Source organism: Heptranchias perlo, chromosome 20, assembly GCF_035084215.1.
Source record: "Heptranchias perlo isolate sHepPer1 chromosome 20, sHepPer1.hap1, whole genome shotgun sequence".
Lineage (NCBI taxonomy): Eukaryota > Metazoa > Chordata > Chondrichthyes > Hexanchiformes > Hexanchidae > Heptranchias > Heptranchias perlo.
In genome coordinates this window covers 46,818,500-46,840,032 of record NC_090344.1, presented here as the reverse complement: position 1 = coordinate 46,840,032, position 21,533 = coordinate 46,818,500, and the positions used below count along the sequence as shown (strand labels likewise).

The 21,533-nt window shown below is 44.3% G+C and overlaps 1 protein-coding gene across 2 annotated transcripts in view; it reads left to right on the top strand.

The window, feature by feature from the left end:
* The window catches only part of LOC137335803 (histone acetyltransferase KAT6A-like), a 125,626-nt gene extending 106,129 nt beyond the window's left edge, over nt 1-19,497 (top strand). For both annotated transcript variants that reach the window (XM_068001241.1, XM_068001242.1), the window contains 5 exons: nt 2,152-2,383; nt 2,800-2,980; nt 6,372-6,653; nt 10,765-11,065; nt 14,318-19,497. In XM_068001241.1, coding sequence (XP_067857342.1) covers nt 2,152-2,383; nt 2,800-2,980; nt 6,372-6,653; nt 10,765-11,065; nt 14,318-16,899 — 3,578 coding nt within the window. In that variant the 3' untranslated portion in view covers nt 16,900-19,497. The remainder of the gene's footprint in view (nt 1-2,151; nt 2,384-2,799; nt 2,981-6,371; nt 6,654-10,764; nt 11,066-14,317) is intronic.
* The last annotated feature ends 2,036 nt before the right edge of the window (nt 19,498-21,533 follow it).

The window sequence follows — 21,533 nt, the reverse complement described above, 5'->3', positions numbered from 1 at the left end:
TGGGCTGGAATGGATTGGCTCTTCCAGACCCTTAAAAGTTGTGCAAACTCAGAATTGAACTGATTCATGCCTCATGTTCATGCTCCATGTTCAAGACGCAAAAAAAAAATTCTCTGTCAGTTTATTTACTGTCAAAGTGGGGATGGTTGCACTGGGTCAGCTCGGTGCTTTCTGAAAGTAAATGGCTAAATCTCCTTTCAGGTTATATGTTCCTCGGCATAAGTTTGAATGTTACCAGTGAACCATTGCTCTGGCTAATAACTCATTTTCCCCCATGTGAAAGTTTCCAGTAAACACAGAATATTGCCTTTCCCCCCAATTGCAGCTTTACCACAAATCTCATTGCATCCTACTGCAACACAGCTGCAGAGGAAATGCAAATGGGGCCTGATAAGACCGCACAAATTCATGTCACAAATTGATTTAGAAACACTTGAATAGTGTTTGAGCTCTGAGGATGAATTCTGGGTCATGTGCGCCAAGTTCCATGGAAGAGGCAAAGGTTGACCATTTTCCCACACCAATGATGGTGGCCACCAGCACAGGACCCAGTGCGCACTGGATGTGAAAGTCTATCAGGAATCAAGCAGAGCTGTGAAAATGATGTGCAATCATTGATTTTTCAGTGTTTGATAAAAAGAATACTGTTGGGGAAAGGGCAAAAGGGACCTTAGTTCATCCACCGCTGTCTTGAGTAGTCAAGTTAATCTGTGAGTGAAATTTCAATGTAAATATCCCCATCCCCAAAGACACTGGCCCTACATTTCCGCAGGAGTTCTGGCGATCTCCTGCCATAACTTTGGCACGAGATCAGTGGAATGCCCAGAAAAATGGCATAAATGTCTAACACCGGCCATTTGTACCATTTCTCTCGGGATTCTGCCAGTCTCCTGCCCAAAGACATTGGGAGAACAACTCCAGAATTTCCAGGCCACTATCTTTGTAACATTTATAAAATTGTCATGAGAAAAAAGTATATCCACTTGTGCATGGCATATGTTACCACACAGTTTGCACTGAATCTCATGAATTTGGAGAAGGTCAGGAAAATGCTTCTTAAAATTAGTTTCCCTCCCACAAGGTGGATAGTGTTAGAAATGGTGAATCCACGCATGAGACTGACTGTAACCCACTTGTGACTGTCACTCACAACTCAGTGAGCTTTGCTTGTGGAGATGTTTGTCGTGATACCTTGCTGGTTGTGAAAGCTTCGTAATCTCCAGACTTCGCCCTTTTCAGAATGCAGATGATATTTTTTGTCTTTAAAGGGAGGAAAAAGGGAGCAGCTGTTTTTAAGTCCCTGTGACTGGAGTAACAACCAAAGGAGAGGCCACAAAGCTGAAAAGCTGTCTTTTTCAGTTGCATCCACACATAGATTCCCCTCTGCCCCCCCCTCCTCTTTTACTTTTACTGTCCTTTTGCTCCCCCTCCCCATCTCTTTTATTCCCCCATTTCTCTGCTTTCTCTTCCCCCTCTCTTTTTCCCACCCCTCTCTCTCCCTCCCTCCCCCATCCAATCTTTGGTTCAGAGGATTAACTTACCTGCTGCTAGGGAATTGCTCATTAAGGAGCTAATACTGCAATCAGACGTATTATTATTTTGATTCCTCTCTGCCAGTTATTTCCCTGTTGAGATCCCTACACAGGACTTTCCAGCTGAGAGGCAGCTGGACTGCTGGTTCCCAGACCTCTGCCAATACCATATTGTAACTGGCTGTGAGTAAAAGGTGCATAACTGCAGCATGTGTTAACTCATTGTTGCCACCCCTTTGTTTTGTGTTGTGCTTACTTTTATTACTTTCTTTCTAGTGCCTGGATTCCACTCTGCACCTCCTCGGTATTGGTCACAGTTGTGAGCTTGCTCATGAGTGCTCTATGGAGCATGGTTTTGCTGAAGTCGAAACCAGGAAAGGCCACTTAGCCTGGTTAGATAACCCATTGATTCAGCCCTGTGTTTAGTCCCTGCACAGATCACTTCACCTCCCTCATTCCTTGGTGCAAACTCTGTATCCCTTGGTGAATGAAATGCTGGTGCACACCGTCAGACACTTCGAATCTTGACTTTGACACAATTCTTCTGCTCTTCATTGAAATAATTTAATGCTGCGCTCCATGTTTGAAAGCTGACTTGCAAAATAATTTCTGCGTGCAGGTTATTTGCTGTCGAAGAGGGAAGGCCAGGCTGGGTCACCAGAGAAGCCGCTGTCTGACCTGGGCCGTCTCTCGTACATGGCCTACTGGAAGAGTGTGATCTTGGAGTGCCTTCACCAATGTCATGACAAGCAACTCAGCATCAAGAAACTGAGCAAACTAACAGGCATCTGTCCCCAGGATATCACCACAATACTGCACCATCTAAAGATGTTACAGTTACGCAGTGACCGGTACGTGGGCATCGCAGAACTGTTAGGCATCAGATGAGTTTTCATTCATTGCTCTGCTTTCAGCTTTTTTCACAGAGTAGAGAATACCTCTATGCTTTTTCTCCTTCTCAGAAATATACTGTGAAAAGTAAAGACAAGCAAATAATGTTTCGTGCACATAGTGCATTAATTTCCATGCAGTCGCTGAGAGATTTATCTTAACTAATCCAAAATAAGTGATTGCAAAGAAATAATGGCTATTGGTTAATTATTTTTTTAATGATAAAGGATTTTATGTTGACAAACAGCAACACCCCAAGAGCACAGTTACAGAGCCACATTAATACTGTTGTCGTCCAGTAGTGGGTGTTTGAAATTTCACTGTCCTTCTGTTTTACAGTATCCTTTGGTAATGAGTCTCTTTTTATTGTTGCAAGATTTCTGGTCATTCGTCGAGAAAAGCTGATTCAGGATCACATGGCAAAGCTTCAAGCCAATCCACGTAAGATTGAAGTCGATCCTGACAGTTTACGCTGGACGCCTCTGATCTTTTCAAACACTGTGGTGTCTGAGGAAGAGGAGGATGAAGATGAGGAAGATGAGACTCCAGCATTAAAGGTAACAGTTCAAAGGACAAGTCAATCCTCTCGTCAGCCATTTTTTGAAAAGACTTTCTGGGCCTCTCGCTCAGTGCGACATCAGTCAGTTCGATTACTCTCTGAGTCAAATTTAAAAAAAATAAACAGCCCAATAAACAGAAGAGGGGGAAAGTGCAACTTTGTTTTTTATATGTAAATGCACATTGAAGCTCAAAAATTAGGTTCAGTATGAATCTGCAACAGATATGAGTTTATTTGAATTCATCTATGCAGTGAGTTGGAGGTTCGAATTGGACAGCGACAGATCTGTTACAATGACTGCCTCCCCCCTCCCCCAATTGCCTTTATTAACGGAGCTTTAATGGTCTTACAAAGACCTGAGATGAAGCCAAAAGTTTAGCATAATGGTTTGATCCAGGTAACCATTGTCGCATGTTTGTTCTTGAGTTCCTGTGTTGCAGTATTGACATAAATCAAGAAGAATTACAGAATGATACTCCAATAACTTGCTCTGAATCTCGACCAAATCAGTCTTGTCTTTTGTAGGAGGTGTAGATGCACAGGATTGTCATCAGATGGCAGCAGAAACATAATAATATGTTGCATGATCCCCAGTTGTATTCAAATCAAGCATGGATGCATCAAGGTTCTGACTTGTAATTAGTACATTAAACGATAGGTCAAATATCCACTTGATCAAACAAATAATTCATGATGATGTTGAGTCACTTTTAATAGATTTGACCGTCCAGCACTTTCTGAGCCAAGCATGAGGAAACAAAAGTACCTTTGTTGAAATGTTACGTAACCATGTTTGATTTAAAGTCAGGAAACAAGAGAACTTCCTCTCCCCCTTCACACTGTCCTGTGCTCAATTTTCAGGAAATGCGAGCTCCGACCTTCAGGCAGATGACTCCATTGACTCTATCTCCTATTACTTTTCTCAAATTTAGTTTGAAACTTAAGCAACACATCTGTGTGACAGTTGTCTTGAGTGGGATTTTAGAGGGTGGGGGAGGAGGGAAAATTCACAAATCTGGTGACTATTCAGAATGCACTGTCTCCAAATCATGAAACTTAGCACAGAAGAGTGGGTGAACTGGAAACGAGGGCGAATTGAGAATTCAGAACTGACCACCTCCATGCTCGTCATTTGGACACTGGACTTCAGCCCTGGCTTGGCCTCTGATTAGCTTTGTAAATGAGATTTTAATGGTCTTATTGAGACCGTGGTACTTTGATAAAATGTGATGCTGTCCAACTTCTTGTAGGCCACACTTTGCACGATTTTTACACACTTACCCAGAGTGTAAAGCGAGCTGAAAGGCCACTGCTCTGAGTTTCGGTACCAAATTTACTTTGCAGCCCTTAAACAGGAACTGTAGAAGGTTCATTCTTGTGGTTTGCCGTTTTGTCATCTGTGACAGGTCTTTTTTAACCCCATTTCCTGGCCTTTATATCCCTTAATACCCTAACTTCCTAAGTTAGTATCTATCTCCCTTTTAAACATCTGAATTGATTCCACAACTATGGACTTCTGGGACGACAGTGCATTCTACAACCCTTTGAGTGAGGAAATATTACTTGGGTTCACTTTTAAGTGGTTTAGTTCTAATTTTAACATATGTTTCCCCGTTCTGACTTCCTCTATCGGAGGGTAGAATCATTCCCTGTCTACCATATCAATTCTCTTCACTGTTTCAAACATGTCAGTCAGATCACTCTCATTCCTTCTTCCCTCTAAGCAATATAAACTAAACTTTATCCCATTTCTCATCATGGCTAAGCCTGTTGATCCCAGTTATCAACTTAGTGAATCGTGCCTGGGCTCCAATCAAGGCCAATGCATCCTTCCGAAGGCGGCTTGCTCCAAACACAATGGGCCGGATCTTGCTGGAAAAATAACGGTGTGTTAACGACACACGCTGTTAATTCATGCACAAATCGGCCAGCAAGAAATACGCCACAAGTTGCCAATCTCCAGAACTTGCCGGTCGATTTACGCCGCTCCACCATTTGCTTCGCACGAACAGCATCTCGCCCTCAACCTCCCCGTTATTTTCAAGAACTTGCTGGATTTGCACATTAATCGCCCATTAAACTCGCCACAGAAAGTTAGGGCTGAAACGTAAAAGCGAAAGTACCTCTTTAATGATGTGATAATTGTTACTGCAATGCCAATCAATCCCTCTGGCCCAGAAAAGGAACAATTTAAACTGTTCATTCTCATTCCTGTATGTAGTAAATTGTCATTCGAGATTTTAAAAATGTCACATTTTACATTTTAAATTTTTTTTCTTACTTTTCCTTTCCCTCTCTTTATTCATCTTTCTGTATCTGATTTGACTCTAATTGACCTTCCTTCTCTGTCGTTCCTCTGTTTCTTTCTCAATCCTTAATCTCATTGGGTAAGGAGACAGACTGTTGGTCCCACCGTACACTAAGGTCCCAGATGCCCTGTTGCCCTCGCTGCCCCGTTATCAGCTCGCACTTCCAGCAAGTTGCAGCAAAAACATTTTGGGCTGAAGGGCACAGGACAAAGTCCAACTAACGCTGTGTGCTGCCCGATGTCCCGCTCCAGCAAGATCTTGCCCAGTCATCCAACTGCTTCCACTTACAGACAATATTCGAAAGTATTGCAGACTAGTGAGATTTGACAGTCACCAAACCAACTATACAAGTTGGTTTGAAGATGGGTTTTCCCTCTGATATTTCAAGAAATTGTGATGGAACCAGTGGTCATGCCATAGGCTGAATAGTGGCAAGGTTTAAGCACATAGTTCTTCGATATCGAAAAAACTGAAAACTAGCATCTTAGTACGTATCAGATTGCTTGTGACAGAAAGTCCGACTGCTTGTCTGATGTCTACTGTTAACTGATAGTCTTCACATGTGATGCCTGCTCGATGTTTTTGGGCTTCATTTGGCTGGGTTTCAAAAGATAAGACCAACCTATTTTTACCCATCAATTTCCATAATTGCCGGTATGCTGAGATCTTGCTGAACACAGCAGGACATGCCCTGCCAAAGTAGAGATGCAGAGGGAATAGACAGCTCGAGTCACTCACGGCATGGCTGTGCACCTCCTTTCAGCCAGTTACACAACTGACACCCGGTGACCGATCTGTGGAGCCCACCCTTTTGCTCCAGGGAGTAATGCCTCTGGACATTGGAGTACCACGCGCAGATATGAGGTTCCTTTTGCTGCTGTTCTGCTTTCTGAAGCGCTGGCCATGTTACTGTCTGAAAGTCACAGATAGGGCTATTATCCTTTCACACTGCAATTGTGGCTGATAGTGACACAAGAGGTAGGTCTTGAATGTGTGCTTCAATATCAATTTTGTAAGAGGAATCCTGGACCTAAAACATGCTTCAGCATTCATTTCTTAAACATATTTTATTTGAAACAGACTGAAAACACCAGTGAGTTGTGGGACAAAAAGGAACCCAATGGTTACATACCAGTTCAGAACGGCAGGCAAATAGCACCATGCGCAACAACGTGCAAAACTCGGCAGGACATTTCTGTGGACGGTCTCATGACTAACGGTGAGAACAAGAGGAATCATTTCAGTGAGAGCAGCGAGGACGAGGAGGAGGAGGAAGACTATGAGGATGAAGGAGGTGATGTCACAAGGCCGAGCTCTCCACCTGTACTCACAAAACCAGCACTGCGTGGAGTGAAGAGGAAGGTAAGATTGTGGAAAGTTGCTGGTCAAATGTACCTCTTTTAAGAACATAAGAAATAGGAGCAGGAGTCGGCCAATCGGCCCCTCGAGCCTGCTCCGCCATTCAATAAGATCATGGCTGATCTGATCCTAACCTCAAATCTAAATTCATGTCCAATTTCCTGCCCGCTCCCCGTAACCCCTAATTCCCTTTACTTCTAGGAAACTGTCTATTTCTGTTTTAAATTTATTTAATGATGTAGCTTCCACAGCTTCCTGGGGCAGCAAATTCCATAGACCTACTACCCTCTGAGTGAAGAAGTTTCTCCTCATCTCAGTTTTGAAAGAGCAGCCCCTTATTCTAAGATTATGCCCCCTAGTTCTAGTTTCACCCATCCTTGGGAACATCCTTACCGCATCCACCCGATCAAGCCCCTTCACAATCTTATATGTTTCAATAAGATCGCCTCTCATTCTTCTGAACTCCAATGAGTAGAGTCCCAATCTACTCAACCTCTCCTCATATGTCCACCCCCATTGGGATGACAGCCTTGATTGACACACACACACCGTTTTGTTTTGGTTCCTCACTGGCTGCAGGAAAGCACTAACCGCTACTTGGAAAGACTGTGTCCTCTGGCTGTGCAGTCACTCAGTGAGAATTTAAGAGAAAATTCTTCACACAGTGGGTTGTTGAAGTGTGGAATGCTTTGCCACATGGAGTGTTTGAGGCAGAAAATTGCATCTTTTAAGGGAAAATTGGATAAATATTTGAAGCAGAGGAAGTTGGACAGCTATGGGAAAGGGCAGGGCAGCGGGATTAGTTTTGGATTGCGCTAGCAAGGAGCTGGCACAGACACAGTGGGCTAAATGGCGTCATGTTGTGCCATAAAACTTGTATGGTTCAATGCTTCTATGTTATCTTCTCCCACTTCCTGGCTCGTATTTCTGACATTGAAAAATCACTACACTGGAGAGTGCAAATGGCTTTATCGTGCATCACCTGTAGTTTGGAGAAGAAGAGAAAGTGGAGCCTCAGTAGAAACTATTTTGATCTCACGTGGTCGTGCATAAAGAGATGACTGAGGCATAAATCTGATGAGATCCTTTCATTTTCATGTTGAAATATTTGCATTTGCCCGCACAAATTTGGTTTAAAATGCTTGTATTTTTACTCGGTCAGTCGCTTTGTAGTTTTTAGATTGTAAATTAAGAGGCACCGTTTTGATCTTATTTTTTTTAAAATGGCAGATTTGTTATGCAGTAAATATTCTGCCTCCGTGAATGGAATTTGGTGGAATGTCAGCCAGTGCCACAGGCAGTGCCTTTCAGCTTTCATCTCTCCCATTAATTTTGAGTTTTACTGCGTAAGAATGCTTTTCATCATGGAAATGTACAAAAGATAAAAACATTAAGAGACCCAAGAGGGAGAAATGTTACAATGTGCAGGTTCAGTGCAGAAACCTCAGCCGACTCCCCTTTGACCCCAAACAACATAATTTCTTTCCTTCCTTTTTTTTCCCCCCCCCCCGTCTCTCCTCCCGCACCCCCAACCACAAACAGTGTCTGACTAAATGTATTGGCAGGACTGTGCCAGTTCTTGATTCAGCTGGAATAATGTGCTTCAGAGTGATGCCGAGTGAGCCTCCACATGCCGTTTTGGTGAAGTATCTTCAACTTGCACTGTGGGGAACCACAGGTGGAAGAACGACATTTTAGTGGCCGGATACCCCAGTGTCAAACTCAGATACGTTACCCTGGGGCAGGGAAAACCATGCGGATCCGATCACCTCACCTCAAAAAAAACCCACAAAAATCCCCACCCTTTTTCATTTTGCTGCCACGGTCTCCGTGAAGGCCTCTGACCAGAAGGGTAGGATGGGGTTAAATTGTGAAGCACGCGACAATTACCGTCCGCATTGGTGCTGTGGAATCAGACGAGCTGAATTTACATCAATGAGAAATAATTTTAAAACCTATCAGGAAGAGCCTCTTTACTTGCAAAGAGTAATGAATGTTTGGAAGCATCTGCCATGTTGAATAGGAAAGCCAGGAACATTAGGGATGCACGAGAGAGGGTGCAGAGGAGATTTACAAGGATGTTGCCAGGGCTGGAGAATTTTAGCTGTGAGAAAAGATTGGATCGGCTGGGGTTGTTTTCTTTGGAACAAAGGAGGCTGAGGGGAGATTGAATTGAGGTGTAAAAAATTATGACAGGACTAAATGGAGTGGATAGGGAGGACCTATTTCCCTGAGCAGAGGGTTCAGTGACCAGGGGGCATAGATTTAAAGTCATTGGTCGAAGGATTCGAGGGAGCTGAGGAGAATTTTTTCACCCAGAGGGTGGTGGGGGTCTGGAACTCACTGCCTGAAAGGGTGGGAGAGGCAGAAACCCTCAACTCATTTAAAAAGTACTCGGATGTGCACTTGAAGTGCCGTAACCTACAGGGCTACGGACCAAGAGCTGGAAAGTGGGATTTAGCTGGATAGCTCTTTTTCGGCCGGCACAAACTCGATGGGCTGAATGGCCTCCTTCTGTGCCGTAACTTTCTATGACTAGGGATGCTCCTGTGCGGCAGGATGCTCTCATGGGAGAGTTACGGTGAGAGAGGGATGAGGTTTAGTGAACCGAATGGCCTTTCTTGTCCTTGACTTTTCTTATGGTCTTGACCAAGATGAATTATGTCAGGAATTAGTAGAGACACATCATTTATAGTGAGCCTTTGTCCTCGCTAACAGTGAAATCCGATTACAGTCTGCACGCGTGAAACGCAGCAGAGAGTACACAAGAAGATGATGCCACAAATGGATCATAGCAGTCTTATGAATAGAGATACTTAACATCACCGTGGACACCCGTGGCTTACTATTTTCATAACATTTCTTGCATTATTGCAGCTGAAAGAAAATTATTTTAACGAGTATTTTTGCAAAGCCAAAATGAATGAAAAGGTTTGTTTTTTTTGCATTTACTGTTTCTCCACATACATCTGTTGCAGGGGCCCCATTAAGGCTTGTTCTGGGGAGGACACAGGATATGCTGGAGATATTGCACACCAGCAGTATGGTCAAGGATTATGGACAGTAGTATATACTTCGAGCAAAGCCAAGCATTACCTTTTTCTGTTGTCTTAACGTTACCACTTTGCAGTCGTTCACCCACCCCTTCCTAATGCTGTTGTCCCTTTCTGTGGGTATTTTGTATTTTGTATATCAGGCGTGCTTGTCTATGAGCTGCACGTCATTGCTGCCCGATGGTGGCACACAGCAGGTTAATTCAGAAACGATCTGCATTTGATGAGCAAGAAATCGGACAACCTCAATGTGATCCAGTAGCAGTTTTGCTTCTAAATTTGTTAAAGTGTTGACTCTTGCCAACTCTGGGAATACAAGAATGTGAAAACAAGAAAAGGCCCTTGAGCCCATCGAGCTTGCTCTGTTATACATGACCTGCTTCAGAACCTGATCTTTTAAACCGTTTTCCTATTCCAAGCTTGCTATACATTGCCAAATCAGAAATTGATGAAATTCCCTTTCAAATGCTTCAAATGAGCTTGCAATTGCACTAGGTGGCAGTGTCGACCACAACTTGGTGCCTGGTGAGGTTGCTTTAAGGGGAAGCATAATTCACTGACTTTGCCCTTCGTCCTCATTGTTACAAAGGCAGCCACCTACTCACTCAACACTGACCCTCTATCACCCCTTGATGGCATGTGTTGCATTTCAACTCTGCCGGCTACAGGCAGCCTGAAGATGTATATTTTCTGTAGAGTTTGAATTTGTGACTTTGAGATGTTTAACGGGGACTGAGACAATTCACCATCCCCACTCATTACACCACAAGAAGGGGTATTTTATTCTGAGTTTGTGCTTTTAGGCTGCATTCAACGAGCAGTTCTGTAGCAGGATGATGAACTGAGAGAGAAGCTGATAAGTGTTCATCTGTAGCATTTACGAGTATGACACAAATTGGAATAAAATGTTCTGCTTTTATGATAAATTTAACTTGAGGCGTATTAGGCTTGCAATCAGCCCCAGTTCCAGTAAATAGTGTTGGTTTTTGACCGTGCTTGAATTGATAATAGACAGAAACATCTGCTGCGTTTAAAACTCACAATATTGTCTCCCTCCCCAGAGAGTGGTAATTCACCGGAAAAAGCGAGGGCGAAAACGTAAACAGCACAACAGCAGCGTTGTGACGGAGACCATCTCAGAGACGACCGAGGTGCTGGATGAGCCATTTGATGATTCCGACACAGAGCGACCAATGCCACACCTCGAACCAACCTTCGAATTGGAAGAGGATGAGAGAAACGAGAAGGAGCATCGAGGCGGGCGCATCATCAGGAGTTTGCCATCTGGTGGTGTTGTACGGAAACGCACTTCCTCCAAGAGAAAGGCCACGGAAGAAAATGGTGATGCCAATGGAGTTCAAGGTATTTGACTATTGAATTAAATCATTTCATTTTGACCTTGATGTTGCTTTCCTGCCCAATTTTTCCCCGTGTTTCTAAAATTGGGCACTATGCGCACCTTTGGCTTTCCGCCTGTTACGGAGGTGTGGTTAATGGTGTGAAAGAAGAATGGGATTTCCTTTGTGCCGACATGAAGACTCTCTCATTAGGTGAACAACGACCTGGTGAGGTAGTTTTTGGGCAAACCCTTTACATTCCCAATGGCCTTACTGAGAAGAGGGAACTTTTTATAATTATTTTTAATTGCCTTTCCCCATCCTCACATTGCTGCACTGCACTGAGGGAAAGGTTAGATTTAAAACTTGCTTCCAGCACCACTGTGTCACTGGAAACCATCTTCCTCATCTCCCCGGCGTGTGCTCCTGAGTCATACAGGTTCCATCAACAGTTTATGCTGAGTCAGCTGATCCCACTGATCCCAGCCAAGGCAGAAGCTCAGGAGCTACAATTGGCCTTAGAGCTTCTGGACGAGGGGAAGTGAGGGTGTTGGAGTCAGTTTTCACTCCAGACCATTGCCCACAGATCCCTTCAGGGAGATGCGACTGCGCGCATATCTTTGAGGACAGGAATTAGGCTGGCCTGTGACGCACCCTCATCGTCAAATAGTCTGCATGTGCACACTGTCCAGGCTCATGTGAAAAATGGCCATTAAAACTTGCTTCCAGCACTGTGAGTTTCAAGGACCCCACGGAACAAGGCTCCAGCATGAGTCAGCACCTTCGGCAGAGGGCTCTGGTGGTCCTACTAAAATCCGCCAGGCACTGACACAGCAGGCAAGTACATTATCACACAATACCGCCACTGACACGCTGCAATCAGTCTCCTGGGTCATTCACAATCCAAGCCACACTGTACAGCTCACTCACTACTGCAGTGTGCTGTGTATACCATGCCATGTGTGCACTTGGAATAAAACAGATCGTAACATGTAAGCCAAGGATATATGCAATAAGCGATCGTTGGTGTGATCCTAGGCTATTGTCAGAAAGCTGCTGTTAGTTACAAAGCACATTGTGACACTTAGGTCGTATCCTTTTACTACCCACTATCATAGCAGGAGCACAGCCATGAATGGTCTTCACTCTTAATGATTTATAGCAAATAGGCCCTCTCTTTCTCTCTCATTACCTAAAGTAAAGTAAGAATGGGAGACAAAGAGTTAATTTTTGCCCCTTTTGCTTTGTGTTGGCATTGAAAGAACAGTGTGGTGCGTACAGTGAAGTTGTGCTACAAATAGCATTATTCTGAGGTGGTGGTTCTTAGCTGAATCATGACCGGACAAGGAACCTGGCTCAGATTGTTGTGACAAAGTCAAGGTCATACAGGGCACTGAAATCACATTCCACAAGGCTAATTTCAGAACTGTGTGGAATGGAAGTACACGGTACTGGCTATTGCAAGAGTTGTGGAAACTTGTCATTGGAAATGGTAGTTTAATGTTAGCACCATTTGGGGCACCATCTGGAGATGCTGAAGTTATATACATGGCTTTGCTTCTATGTGTAATCCTCACTCTCTTGAAATGAGAGGGAAATTTGAATGGCACTTGTTTGTCTGGATTTGAGAGCACATGCTGGGTATGGTAGTGGTTATGGTACTGGACCAGCAACTGAGTTAAGAGTTGAAATCCAATGACAAGTTGTGAAATTGAATTAAATAAATGTAGTAATTATGGGCTTGCGCCAGGAAAAATCAGCAAAGCTGCTAGATTGTCGTGAAAACTCGTTTCACCAATATCTTTCAGGTAACGGAACCTGACACTCCTACCTGGTCTGACCGACATATGCCTCCAGTCCCATATATGTGGTTGATAGTGCCCTCTAAAGTGGTCTAATAAACCACTCAGTTGTTGAACTGTCGCTACATAGTAGAATCATTCAAAGAGAAGGTCCCGTTTAGTTTTTGAGAAGGAATATTCTAGTTTGAACAGATAATGCTGAGGAATTCATCGGTGTTGAACCTCGTAGTGACTGTTGAGCTGAACAGTGTGAGTGAGCTGAGTCAAGAAAGGCCATTGAAATTACGGCACCACCAATGGTCGCAGTCCAACCCTCTCTCACTGTCTGCTTAATGATTCCTTCCTGCCGCTTCCCCCAAAGTGACCTTTACTATATGTAGAATGCAATAATTCAAATGTACTCTTCAATTACAGATTACATTTTCAAATCTGTATGTTATTTTAAGTTTCATAAGGGTTGTGTAATATATTTATTTTCAACTCATTTTTCCACATGCAGTGCAGTGCTCTTAGTCAAGAGACAGGACAGTCTGACCCCAGCCTCTGCCGAGGACTAGTCATTCGAGGTGCATTACCATAGCCCCATGCTGTCTCTGCTTCCCTATGGAGAAGCATACTGTAAGATCAGAAACTGACCACATAGCAAATCATGGTTACTGTAGGCAGAATGTTGGAACCCTGGGCCATTCTGTCTGTAGGCTAAGGTAAATTGGAATATCCCCCTGCCCCATCCTAAAAAAAAAATGTATTTGCGAACTCTTCCAATGAAAGCACTGGAAATTTTGGGGGGAGACGATGAGTTTTTTTTGACGGAGGCGGTTCCAGGAATACGCATTGTTCCTTGGCTGACATGGCAGTTGATGTGTTGGCAAATGTCTGTCAGTGGTGCTTTATAACCATGTTGAGAAGTGTGGTAAGAGCAGCACGAGGATTGTTTCCTTCCAATTTTGCGCTACGAGACAAATCACAAGTTGCATATGTTCTGTTGCAGTTCTGACAAAGGGTCATCGACCTGAAACGTTACCTCTGTTTCTTTCTCCACAGATGCTGCCTGATTTGCTGAGTGTTTCCAGCATTTTCTGTTTTTATTCCAGACTTCCAGCATCCGCAGTATTTTGCTTTTGATAAGTTGCAAGTTCTTGTCCGATAAAGCATACAGTGAGTTCCTGACTCCATTTGGGCAGCCAAGATGAGGCATGGAGCGCAAACTTAATGTTGCACCATCGGAGCAAGGAGAAATCTGGGAAAATCACCAAAGGCATTCTCTTCATATTTGTCAGCTCACCCAGTTGGATTGGCTGTAAAATCTGCCGTACACAACTGGTCTAGCAAAGCACAGAAGCATCTCAATTTTTTTTTTCTTCTTTAAGTTTTTCAGGATTTGGAGCACTTGCTTTTCCCACCATTTCACTCCGTTTCCCTCTCCCTTTCCTAAAACTGAATACTTACAAGTGTTTTCTTTTTTTTTTCCTCAGGAAAAGATACCCTTGAACCTTTAGTCACTGTGAGGAAAGATAAGGCCAAAGAGCCTTCGATACCCAAATCTCCACCCGTGGTGTTGAAGCGCAAGAGAGGGTGGCCAAAAGGCGTGAAGCGAGGAACAATCAAATGGAAGAGAAAGCCAGGCCGCAAGCCAGGATTTAAACTCGCCCGGTCAAACACGACGATGGAGAATGCAAGTACCCCATTGGCCAACACTGTTCTGAAACAAGGGCGTCCGAACCGCAGTGAGGAGAGGAGGAACTCTGTTGCGGAACCGAAAATGGTGGATCTCCCCATGGCTTACAAAAAGGAGGAAGAAGAGGAGGAGGAGGAGGAGGAGGAGGAAGAGGAGGAGGAGCTGGAGGAAGAAGTGCCATGCGATGTGCAGAGAACGCCTCACGATTCTCACAGTCCTGCACCCAAAGTTGAGGAGCATGAGGCCGGTAATGAGAATGAGGAGAAATCTGAATCAGTTGAGCAGGAGGGACATACGGATGAGGAACAAGAGCACGAGGAAGAGGAGGAGGAAGAGGTCAACCAGAATGATGACCATGATGCTGATGATGAGGATGAGGGCCATCTGGACTCTGAAGACAAAAAGGCAGAGGAAAGTGTAAAAGAGAGCGTGAAAGAGGAGTCTCCAATCCAAGAACCTTTTTTAGAGCCAAGCACACTGGATAAAAATGTTGAGTGTGAAAATGTGATGGACGCAGATTCTGAAGAAGAACAAGCAAATGACACGTCGCTGGACTCTGAGCTTGTGCCACCTTCAGATGAAGACCGTGTGGATGACCAAGATAATAAAGAGACATTAATCCCGGAGTTCAAGGAAGAGGAGGAAGAGGAGGAGGAGGAGGAAGAGGAGGATATATCGCACAGTGAGTTGGATCTAGAAACGGTGCAAGCTGTTCAGTCTTTGACGCAAGAGACTAATGGCGAGCAGGATGGTGCTTACCAGGACTGTGCTGAGACCTTGGAAGCCTGCCAGAACCTGCAAAGCTACAACCAAGCTGAAGAAAGCCCACAGATTACCATGGTGGAGGACTGCCAACAGTCAGAACACAACAGCCCCATCTCATCAGTTCACTCACACCCCAGCCAATCAGTCCGCTCAGTCAGTAGCCCAAGCATGCCAGCACTAGAGAGTAGCTACACACAAATAAGTCCTGAGCAGGGCTCACTGTCGGCTCCCTCTATGCAGAACATGGAGACCAGCCCTATGATGGATGTCCCATCCGTGTCTGACCATTCACAGCAGGTAGTTGACAGTGGGTTCAGTGATCTGGGTAGCATTGAGAGTACAACAGAGAATTATGAGAATCCTAGCAGCTACGATTCCACCATGGGAGGCAGCATGTGTGGGAATAACACCTCTCAAACAAGCTGTTCGTATAGTGGCCTGTCTTCCTCCAGCAGCATGACTCAAAACAGCTGTGTCGTAACCCAACAAATGACGAACATGAACAGCAGTTGTAGCATGATGCAGCAGAATAACGTCGCTCCTACAGCCAACTGCAACATGAAGTCACCTCAGAGCTGTGCGATCGAAAGGCCTCCAACCAACAACCAGCAGCAACAACAACCACCACCACCACAGCAACAACCCCAGCAGCAGCCTCCACCACAACAGCCACAGCAACAACAGCCCCAGCAGCAACAGCAGCCACTGCCCCAGTGCAGCATGAGCAACAGTTTCACACCAGCCCCCATGACCCTGATGGAGATTCCAGAGTCCTCCAACACTAGCAGTATGAGCCTATATGAGAGAATGGGTCAGGGAGACTTTAGTGCTGCCGGCTACCCACAGCCTTCAGCCAACTTCAGCCTTGCCAGACTTCAGCAACTTACCAACACCATCATGGACCATCATGCGATGCCTTACAGCCACTCTGCTGCTGTGACTTCCTATGCAACTAGTGTGTCTCTATCCAACACGGGCCTAGCTCAACTTGCCCCAACGCCCCACGCACTTGCAGGGACACCCCAAGCACAAGCCACCATGACGCCTCCTCCCAATCTCACGTCCCCCTCCATGAACCTGACTTCACCCCTCTTGCAGTGCAACATGCCAGCTTCCAACATTGGGATTCCTCACACTCAGAGGTTACAAGGCCAGATGCCAGCCAAAGGTCACATTTCAAACCGTTCCAAGTCTGCCCCACTGCCAGCTGCTCCAGCCACCCACCAGCAGCAGATCTATGCCCGTAACACCCCTGCACTGGCACAGCGGGCTCTTACAGTTCAACGGGGGATGAACATGGGCGTGAACCTGATGTCTGCCCCCACCTACAATGTTAACTCCATGAATATGAACACATTGAATGCGATGAACAGTTATCGGATGAGCCAGCCAATGATGAACAGCAGTTACCATGGTAATGCGGCCTACATGAACCAAACGGCCCAGTATCCTATGCAGATGCAAATGGGCATGATGGGAAGCCAGCCGTACGGCCAGCAGCCTATGCAGTCCAATCCCCACGGCAACATGATGTACACGGGCCCCTCTCATCACAGTTATATGAACGCTGGCATGCCCAAGCAATCACTAAATGGCCCATATATGAGAAGATGAGGGAAGATCCTGTAGGCACTATAAAAGAGCCACTGTTTATACTGACGACAGCAGACAAAATGGAAATTTCAAATAGAACGATTGCTGTAGACATAGGAATTTCATGAACTGCTTAGGGCCATGTTCGGAGCGCCTTGGCCTTAATTTCCCAGCCCCGAGAGAAAAAAAAGGAAGAAAAAGAAATTCTGCAACAGAATTCAATAAGAAAAATGGTTTGAGGAACCATGCACAAGAAATCTTTTAATTAAAAGAAGCCTTACTTAATGAATTGTGTAGAAATGAAAAACTATCTGCTTTTTATATTTTTAATTTTTTTAATCTTTCAGTTTGTGTGTGCAGTCCACATTTTTTATAGAGTCCATAGATATGCGACCCCCGAGTGTGAGGACTGCCCATGTCCCCATTCATTGACTTGGCACAGGGCAGGAGGCACTTATCTCAGACTCTGCCTTGGTGATATTGTTGCAGGTGTGGCTGTAATTTATTGATCTCACTGTATCCCGTGCCAGTAGGTGAAACCGGATCGCTTGTGCGCTTGTGGACTTCGGACCTTAATGCCGAGGGCACCTTTCTTTTCCCCGTTGGTATTGAGTTTGACTCTAAAGTTTGACTCTAGCGCAGCATGCAACAGGCCCAAGAGCATTTTCATGTATGTTATAACTATGTTTTTAACATTGCTTCTTGTGTCACTGCAAGCCATTTCACTCGTACGCCTTTATTTTTTTATGAGAATTGACAGTATTTGTTCTGGCACTTTCGAAGGACAGCCCAGGGTCCTGAAACATTATGGCTTACCACATTTAATTTCCAATTTATTTTTCTTAAATAAATCTCTCAATCATGGGAAATCTTTTCAGATTTGTCAGACTGTGTATATTTGGTTCCCTGTAAGGGTATTTATCAGATGAGAAAGACTGCTATGTTCACAATTAAGTTAATTTCTTTCCTCTTTTCCCCCACCCCCTTCCCCAAATAACCTCGGGCAGTTAAATTGCTTCCAGACTGTAAGTGCAGATTAGTTCACTAAGTGGCACAGTTAGCTCAGGTGCCGCTTAGGAAAGGAAAGGAGCACCTTGTCCCTCGCTCAGCTACTAAAGGTCCTCAATAATCAGACTTCAGGCACCCGTGGGCTACTTCCCAGTGGACACAAATGAGATGGATTGTGAGAGTAGAAAATTGGGAATCGAAGATGAGTATATATTGGCAGGACAATGTGAGGGGAGGCGACATCAAGCAAATAAGCCGTGCCAAACCAGATCTCGCAGCTGTTAATATTTTTGGGTCGAAATAGGAAAATAATAATCTGGATGAGCATGTTTTGAATGTGGGAAGAGGAAGGATAGGTCGAGGTGGGAGGAAATAAATGGTTCTGACAGTAGTGCAGTTTGCAGTAAGGATGTCGCCACAATAACAAATTGACAGCTCTTGTCTGTTCTGATACCTACCACCAGCTAACCCATGTGATGTCAGGCGAAGGGCTAAACAGCAGTGGAGGGAATTGTAGCACTGGATTGCCGCTGGCAGTCTACCCCAGTGATGTGTGCCGCTGGTGTACTCAGCAGGTCCACCGCACACAGTGCGTTCACCAATGGCAACCGTGCCGTGCCCCATCACCCACCATAAAACTATTCCAGTGCGTTAAAAGAAAGCAATGTGATGTAAAATCTTCCCACAACGGTTAAAGGGTGGGCAGGAGTTTCAAACAAAACATGCACAGTTGGCACGTGCCACTCACGGGTCTCGTGGCCGAATGTCGCTCGATGGTTTATTTTTGTTCATAGTGTGTCCCGTTGTTGGAATAATGTCCATCAAAACCACTCCACACTTCTGGGCTGGCCTTCAAGTGTGTTTGTTGGAATACTGTTGATTTGGGGTGGGGTGGGAGGGAGAAGGGAAGATGTTTTTAAAAAAGAAAAGAAAAAAAAACAAACCAGTTTTAGCCCAGAGCACCAGATATATTAAAAATACACAAAGAAGTTTTTTCTTTTCCCCTTCTCATTGTTTCTGGTGTTCTTGGATTCGTTGAATCAGGCAGCTTCCTTTTTTGAAAGCTAAGCTGGCTCATTTTGACTTTAGGATTATTATAGAAAATGTTTTTCTATATTAAAAATGAATTTATCCTACATAATATTGGTACTTGTCATTTTTCAATTCTGTTAAGAGGTATTTTTAGCAGCTAAACTTGGGTAATCTTAACTGAAGCTCACTGTTAGTGATTCTCAGATGCCTTTTAAAGAACTCACATTTCATTCCATCTCTAGAGTTTTTCTATCTTTGTTGTAGAATATTGAAGCTATTTTAAGAAAATAAATTCTCCAGACTTATAGTGTGTGTGAATAGATCTCCTCCAGCCTCCAAGCCGCATGTAAAAAGCTGAATATTCATGTCTGTTTATATTGCTTTCTTTTTTGTAGCCTTTGTACTTGTACATGGTGACTGTAAGCTACGAGGAGGGAAAGGCAGGGCTTGTGCATACAGACGCCAGCACAGGCCACACTCCCTCTTCTTCCCCCTTGTATGTAATATCACTTTTCTTTCTAGCAAGTACTTTCAAAGACCTCTGTACATTTTAACATAAATAAATTATGTTGAGCCATTTTGGATGTCTGTCTTTTAAGCATACCAGCAATATTTCAATCGAAGGCATGATTGGGAAACAGATGCACTTGAAACAAGAACAAATAGCAGCAATTTTCTTCGCAATTCTGCGTAAAAGTTTACATAATATGCTTGTACTTTTATGCTTTCCTTCAAGTGCAACACAGTTTTAGCCGATGGAACGGAAAGGCAATTGCTGATGAATATTTCAGTATTTGTTCAGCTGCCGAACCCATCCTTAATTTTTTTTTGCATCTTCTGCTCGATGACGCTAAGGTCAATGAGCTTATTGGATGATGTTTGCATTTTGTTGATGTGGGATTGTTTCATATTATGAAACACTCAAATGGAGCATGGTCTAAAATGAAGAGGTTGAGCTGAATGCTGCAACTTTTAAAAAGAAGCACTTCGTAATTTTGAAAATGAATTGGTCCCTGTATTTGAACCGTAGCATCAGACACTAAAAGTCCTGAATCTGCTCTTGCTTTCATTGTTTTTGGTTCACCACTCCATGGCCCAGAGAGGCAGCCACGTCCACGACCAGCGACAAAGCTTTTGCCAGTGTCACTCCGTGCCCAACTGCAAGGAGTGTCACGTGGTCACTAACGCCTCGGTGGCTCCCTTGATGACTCGGCTGAGATGGGAGATGTGCTGTGCATAACTCACACTGTTGGCAATCCACTGCACTGACCCATCCTGCATCTGTACCTTTACTGCTAAAATTAATATGACTTCCCTCTTTCAGCGTGTGAACAGCTCCACTAGACATTGCAACAAATGGACCAGACAGTCCATTGGTAGCACACACAGTTGATAAAATGTAAGGCATGACTTAAAACTATTTCAGCATTGGTTAGAAGGGATCCCTTGCCGTAATTGAAGTTTGTCGTAATTTTGGTTACGGATTTCCTCTGAATGGAATTGTACCTCGTCTGGAAAAGAATGTTCTCCGCAGCAGCACTTGCACCATGTGGGCAGTGAGTGCAGATTCACTGCAAGCGTTCAAAAGACAGCTGAAAAGTGGAAGAGATCTCCAGTTATAGAAGGTAGGTGGATTGTTGGGGTAGTGGTCGCAGGCACCATGACATTCTGGGGCTTGTTTGGAACGTGGGAACAGGAGGAGGACATTCAGCCTCTCGAGTCTGTTCCACCATTCAGTTAGATCATGGCAGTTCTGTAGCTTAACTCCATGTACCCACCTTCGCTCCAAATTCCTTGATACCCTCACCCAACAAAAATCGATCGATCTCAGTCTTGAAAGTTTCAATTGATCCCCAGCATCCACAGCATTTTGGGGAAGAGAGTTCCAGATTTCCACTGCTCTGTGAAAAAGTGCTTCCTGATTTCAGTCCGAAATGCCCAACTCGAATTTTAAGATTGTACCCCCTAGTTCTGGATTCCCCCACCAGAGGAAATTGTTTCTCTCTATCCATCCTATCGAATCACTTTATCATTTTAAAGACCTTTATTAGATCACCTCTCAACCTTCTAAACTCCATGGAATATAAACCAATTTATGCAACCTGTCCTCCTAATTCAATCCTTTAAGCCCTGGTATCATTCTGGTGCATCTGTGCTTTACCCCCTCCAAGGCCAATATATCTTTCCTGAGGTTTGGTGCCAAAACCGAATGCAGTGCTTCAGATGGGGTCTGACCAAGGCTCTGTACAACTGAAGCATCACTTCCTCACTTTTATATTCCAACCCCCTTGAGATGAAGGCCAACAATCCATTGGCCTTTTTGTACCTCTGTACTAGTTTTTTGCGATTTGTGTGCATGGGCACCTAAATCCCTTTGCTCCTTCACAGCTCCGAATCTCTCACCATCAAGAAAGTATTCTGATTTGTGAATGACCTCACACTGCCCCACTTGGAACTCCTAGTTTTGTTAACTCACTTAGCCTGCTTATGTCCCTTAGTAACATCTCGCTCCCATCTGCACAACTAACTGTGCCACCGAACTTAGTATCATCTGCAAACTTGGATATGCAACTCTTTATTCATTCATCCATATGTATGATGAAAAGCTGTAGGCC